Source organism: Sorex fumeus, unplaced genomic scaffold (genome assembly GCF_029834395.1).
Source record: "Sorex fumeus unplaced genomic scaffold, SorFum_2.1 ptg000075l, whole genome shotgun sequence".
In the NCBI taxonomy this organism is placed as follows: Eukaryota; Metazoa; Chordata; class Mammalia; order Eulipotyphla; family Soricidae; genus Sorex; species Sorex fumeus.
In genome coordinates this window covers 8,456,168-8,462,240 of record NW_026606132.1, presented here as the reverse complement: position 1 = coordinate 8,462,240, position 6,073 = coordinate 8,456,168, and the positions used below count along the sequence as shown (strand labels likewise).

General features: G+C 45.9%; 1 protein-coding gene across 1 annotated transcript; it reads left to right on the top strand.

Annotated features, from left to right (window-relative positions):
* Nucleotides 1–1,275: 1,275 nt before the first annotated feature.
* Nucleotides 1,276–2,793, top strand: GPR101 (G protein-coupled receptor 101). The gene is made up of 2 exons (XM_056130244.1): nt 1,276–2,022; nt 2,146–2,793. The coding sequence occupies exons 1-2, from the start codon at nt 1,288–1,290 to the stop codon at nt 2,791–2,793; spliced, it is 1,383 nt and encodes a 460-aa protein (XP_055986219.1). The 5' UTR covers nt 1,276–1,287.
* Nucleotides 2,794–6,073: the final 3,280 nt, after the last annotated feature.

Genomic DNA, 6,073 nt, shown 5'->3' with positions numbered 1-6,073 from the left:
GACGCGCGCGCGACAGCGGGCAGGTAGCAAAAGTTAAGAGACCCAGAGATATTGTGGGAGATGCGCAGAGAGCCCTCGCGCGCAGCAGCTGGAGAAATGCAAACTGCGTCACCAGAGTTTTTGGGAATCGCGCAAAGTGATGGACAGATAAACCAGGAGGCCCAGAGACAGTGTATGGGGATGGGGGGGGGGGGGTGGAGAGGAGGCCGAGGGCGGGGGGGGTGGAGGAGGGAGGAGTGCGCAGAGTTCCGTTAGCGTCAGCGGGAGAGATCCTAACTTGAGGATCCAGAGAGTGTGGGGGGGATATAGGGGGGAGGAGGAAGGGGGAGGTTGAGGGTTGGGTGGGGGGACACTGGTGGGGGTGTGGTGTTGAAATTCCATCATTAACGGTATTGTAAAACATGGTGCGTAAAAGAATAGCGTGAAAGCAAGACGCATAGCCCGCGGGAGAGATGCAAACCTGCAAACGGCGAGAGTGTGTGGGATGTGGAGAGAGAGCGCTTGCGGGAGAGCTCCCAAACCGGTTAAAGCAGTCCGAGAATTAAGTTTCCAGAACTGAGTTTGCCACGGTTGAGGATCGGAGGGGGGGGGACATCTGGTGGGGAACCACGCGTGGGGGGTGTGGCATTTAACAGCGTTGTAAATCCTGATGCGGAAGAGAGATGCGCAGAGCGCGAGCGCAAGCGCACGCGCCCACGGCATCCATCCAAACGTTAGACTCCCGAGACGGGGAGGGGGGCGCGCAGAGACTGCACACGCACTCGCGGGACAGGTCGTAACTTGAAAGATCGGAGTGTGTGTGTGTGTGTGTGTGTGTGTGTGTGTGTGTGTGTGTGTGTGAGCGCGCGCGCGCGCCAGGTTGAGAGATCCAGACTGGGTGAACCCGAGTTAGCCTGGCAGACGCGCAGGGAGTGAGCCTAGCGCGCACGTGACTGCAGGAGAGGAGGGAGGGGCTTTGAGACCGGGAGGATTCGAGAAACTAGCAGAATGCAGACCGAAGCAAGCGAGAGGGGGGCGGGGAGGCGGGGCAGAGGGAGAAGGAGGGTCTGCAGCGCTGCTGTGAGGCTTGGAAGCTAGGGATCCCTTGCAAAGCGACTAACCCTGTGTGCCTTTCTTTTGTCCCCAGCTTCAGCTGTGAGTGAGGGCTAGTCCCGGCACCCCTTCACTGCCGTCTCCCACCTGCTGGGTCAGCCACAAGCCACCATGGACGCCGCACTCAATTACACCGCCAACATAACTGAAACGCTTGCAAACATCACCAACACCGTGTGTATGCCCCTCACTAAAATGCCAATCACACTGGCTCACGGCATCATTCGCTCGGTCGTGCTGCTCATCTTTATGATCGTCTCACTTGTAGGCAACCTAGTGCTGGTCGTTGTGCTGCAGCGCAAGCCACAGATTTCTCAAACCACCAACCAGTTCATCTTTAACCTGCTGGTCACTGACCTGCTCCAGAGCGCTCTGGTGGGCCCCTGGGTGATAGCCACCTCCCTGCCCTACTTCTGGCCAATCAATACCCACTTCTGCACCGCCCTGGTTAGCCTCGCCCACCTGTTTGCCTTTGCCAGTGTCAACAGCATCATTGTGGTGTCAATTGATCGTTACATGTCCATTATGTATCCTCTGTCCTACCCCAACAAGCTGACCAATCGCCAGGGACAGAAGCTACTCTACGGCACCTGGATCGTGGGCGTCATCCAGAGCTCACCTCCACTCTGCGGCTGGGGGCACGCTGCCTTTGATGATCGCAATGCTGTCTGTTTCATGTTCTGGGAGGCAAGTCCGAGCTACACCTTTGTTAGTGTCATGTTCTTCCTTGTCATCCCCCTGGCCGTTATGATTTTCTGCTACACCGGGGTGTACGGCGCCGCCCGCCGCCAGCACGCTCTGATGCATGTCAAAGTTCGACGTCTGGATGTGGGAAGCAGGGTAGAGGAGGAGGAAAAGGAAGAAGTGGAGGAGAACGAGGTCGAGCCGCACCAGGATGCAGGTGAGGTCGAGGCCGATGAGATCAGTGAAGCAGCCGGGGATGCCAGCCCGGAGGAAAAGAACGAGACTGTTGTCGTCGTGGAAACCCATGGGGACGATGTGAAGGAGGAGAGCGAGGGGGAGGTGGCGAAGGAGGTGGTGGAGGAGGTCAAGGAAGAAGTCAAGGAAGAGGAGAAGATGGAAGTGGAGGAGGGGGAGGAGGCAGAAGACAGCAATGCTAACATGGAGGGTGCAGAAGATGGCGTGGAGAGCGAGAGCTTCTCCACAACAGCCCACAAAGGCAGCAGCGAAGAGGACCACTGCAACATCTACTTGGGTGAAGATGATACAGAGTGTGGTGATGACGAAGTGATCTCAATTGAGGCAGTGAAGACCCCGGAGAATATCCAGTGCGTCCAAGATAGCAACGAGCCTCCTGTTCCCAGCTCCTGCCACTGCAAAGCTCTGAAAGTCATCTTCGTGATCATTTTCTCCTACGTGCTGTGCGTGGGGCCCTACTGCTTTCTAGCGGTCCTGGCTTTGTGGGTGGATGTCCAAACCAAGGTTCCTCAGTGGGTGATCACCATAATAATCTGGCTTTTCTTCCTCCAGTGCTGCATCCATCCCTACATCTATGGCTACATGCACAAGTCCATCCGGAAGGAGATCCACATTTTGCTGAGGGAGTACTTCCCCAAGAAAAGTCACACCTTCCAAGGTAACCACCCAAGTCTGGCTGCCACACGGGGTAGAACCACCGCCACAGGAGTTAGAACCACCGGCAAGCTGGCCCCTTCTCAAGAGCACACCACTGCTATTTAAAGCGATTTCTGAGGCAAGCTCTGAGTTGTCCACAATTCTAAAAGAAAGAGCAGCTTTCTTTTAAGTGGATCACCCACAATTCTATTGATGCAGCACATCCTTCTCAGCACACTGTGTAGATAATTGCATGAAGAGGTAGGAACTCAGACCTTAAAACTGTCCTTGAAGAGTGAACTTGAGGATTCAGACTGAAACTGCATGCCCCCACCTCCCACCAAAGTTACTTGGCTCTGTATTTCTTAGAGGTACCTGTCTCTCTCCCCAAGAGATACACTGACTCTGAAGGAAAAGGAACAGTAATAATGGCCAGTAGGTCAGGAACTTCTGGACAAAGGCCATACCCTATGTTCAACTGAAAGAAGAGAATGAATCAAATTATTCACTGAGCCCAAGAGGCAGGACTTGACTGATCAGTGAAAGACACTCATAAGCTGGTATAAAGACTGATGTATAGATTTACACAAAGGACACTGCAGCTAGAAGTTTCTGCATACTCCAAAGAGATTCAGAAAAGTGTAAGAGGATGTCAGGGGATGTTTGACATAGGAAATTAGTGCAAAGGAAAGGACAAAAGAGAAATAACACATATCCATGGGATGATATATTTCTCGATATAATCCGTTGACACTAAACTTTTTCCTCTCCTGTTTGAATAATAATGACCCAGAAGTATCATCTTACAATTCTCCCTTTGTGTTTGAGCTGGAATGCTCGTAATCACCAAATATCTTCTGCAAGTCTTGTGTGTGTGTGTGTGTTTCTGTTTTAATATGCCTTTTTGACAAAACATCATTTCCAGGAAACAATTTCTAGAAGATATTCAACTAGGAGTCGACTGAACTCCACAAAAATCACAGTGCAGATCAAGACTGTCCATCAGAAACCTGTCATGTTCCTGAGAGCATCCTGAGGACTGGGGGAAAGCAAATCTATAGTAACTAACTGCTCATGCAGAAATCTAATGTTAATTTACTGTTAATACTGGTAGGATTAAAGGATTACAATATATAGTAAAAATTGTTTAGTATGTCCACAAAAATCTAATTACCTCCAACCCCATTAATTGGAACACATTAATTCAGACAAGACACGCAATCTAAAGTTTATTGTTTTTGTCTACCAAACTGTATAAACTTATTATTTTTCTTTGTTGCTGAAGTTGTCTATTAACCTGTCCTTATAGGATATTTGGGAGCAGAAATGTCCTATGTAACCAATTTTTTGATGCAGGGAAAGGCATTACCTTGAAGATGTGTCCTGGTGGAAGGAATTCAAGGTAGGTGGTCTAATGTCATTTGAGTAGAAATTCTAACTTGAACTGGAAACAGGACTTCAAGCATAAGTATCACCAAATATTTTGTGAAACTAAATTTATTTTTAAAGCTTAGCCCCTTCAGAGTGTGTCAGAGAAAATGTTTTCCAAATTTCCAATTCAAAATGGAACCAGAACCTGTGGGTGGTAAGTTCAATTAACAGCACATCCAACATTCTCCAGAACACTAAAACTCACTGATTTCCTTTTCACATAAGCAAAGTAGAATCTGTAGCTCAAGTAAGAGGGGAACCCTTGTCATAAATTCTTTCCAGTTACATACAAATGATCTGTTCCTCTTTGACAAATGCCTAGCTTGTTTGCAGCAAGACTAGCTGTAGAAAAATTCTACCCACAAAACCTGGCTACTGATTTCCAGATCCACATGCAAGAAGAATGAGAATCCTCAACATCAAGAAATATTGCTAATGCCAGTTGAAAATTCCTACCATTGCCTCTTAGAGTTTTCATAGACACCCAAAGTGGGAAACCACCATAACTTGTACAATAATAAGAAATTTGATGTATCTGGGAATTCAGTATAAGAGTGCTCTGATTCTAAAATATAGACAAAATCTAGACTGGTTTTAGATTGGCGCTTTAGAGTTGAGTGGTTATGCCCACCCTCACCCCACCTGTTATCTCTTAAAACTTTAGTGTTAAAAGTTTGGTATTTTTCCTGTTTCCTTGGTGTATTTCTGTAGTACTTCGAAACTTAAGCTACAACTGTATATAAAGTGAGTGTTCTTAGTGACAAGATATTAGGTTGAATGTGATTGTGGATATCACCATTCTCAAAAAAAGTATAGTAAAGCCAGGAGTAACTCCTGAGCATCAAGTGCAACCCAAAAAGCAAAAAAAGGGGGGGGGAATATTTAGATGTAAATTAGTTTTAATAAATTGCATGCTAAATTCTATGACCACACCTTGGTCAGTTAACGAAGTAGAACATAGTATATTTTGCCTTTTTAAATATTATATGTAAAGTGCATGTAAGAATATACAAGATAAAAAATTTTTTAAAAAATTTAAAGAAAGAATATATACAAGATGGTTCCAAGGTTGGGTGGGTTAAAAGTTGTGCCTTTCAGTCATTAAATCCCCAGTACAGTATAATAAGACAGGTGAGAACTTCTTGCTCAATGAATCTGAATTATCACTGTTGTTGAAATATCACTGGTTGTTCTCAACACTTGGCAGTGGTTTAATTTTTCCATTAATTAAATGTATAGAAAGCGAAATTCGTGAAGACAATCTTTTCCCCCTTCAAGAACAAGGACTGTAGGATAAGCTATAGTATGGATGGGTAAATGGATAAGCGGGTAGCAAGATTCCTCCCTGGGTCGGAGTCGAAGCGTTTGAGAATTCAGTTATGTTGCAACAGACTTGATCAGATAAGACAACTATAAGGAGAGTTTATTTTAAGGGAAAAATGTTGACGAGAAATATATATGTGCCCTCATTGGATAATTTCCAGAATTGCCTTTAATACCAAATTTTATGTGCCTCAAATCAGTAGTCCCCAAGACTGACCAAGGACAAATTCTCATTTGTTCACTTTAATTGGAGTTTTCCTAAAACAATTGCTGACACTTTTCTTTTTTGACTGGACAGGCAGAATGGATTTCTGCTTAGTGAATGCAGAAAGACTGATGCTTTGTGGTTTAACTATTGAGTGGTGATGTTTGTTTCTTAAGTGCTATAAAATATTGTCCTTGGCATTTTCTTCTTAAATATTCTAAATAAAATCTAATTGTGATTTGTGTGTCTAGTTATTATGCCGCCCTTTGTGGGGAAAATAGGGGGGAGGGATATTGATAATTGCATCTCCAGCCCTTGTCTTGCTCAGAAGACAAAGGGGATAGCTATATTACATGGTATAAGGAAACCTTGGCATCAACATTTTATATTCACCATTCTAATAGGAATATATAGTGGAATGGGAGTCAACTCTTCTACTTGTTAGAA

What these genes read in the sequence shown, in the direction of transcription:
- GPR101 (XM_056130244.1), top strand. Translation starts at nt 1,288, where the DNA reads ATGCCAATCACACTGGCTCACGGCATCATTCGCTCGGTCGTGCTGCTC. An exon ending in AGGCCGATGAGATCAGTGAA is followed by an intron (nt 2,023 to 2,145) that starts GCAGCCGGGGAT and finishes GAGGAGGTCAAG; the next exon opens with GAAGAAGTCAAGGAAGAGGA.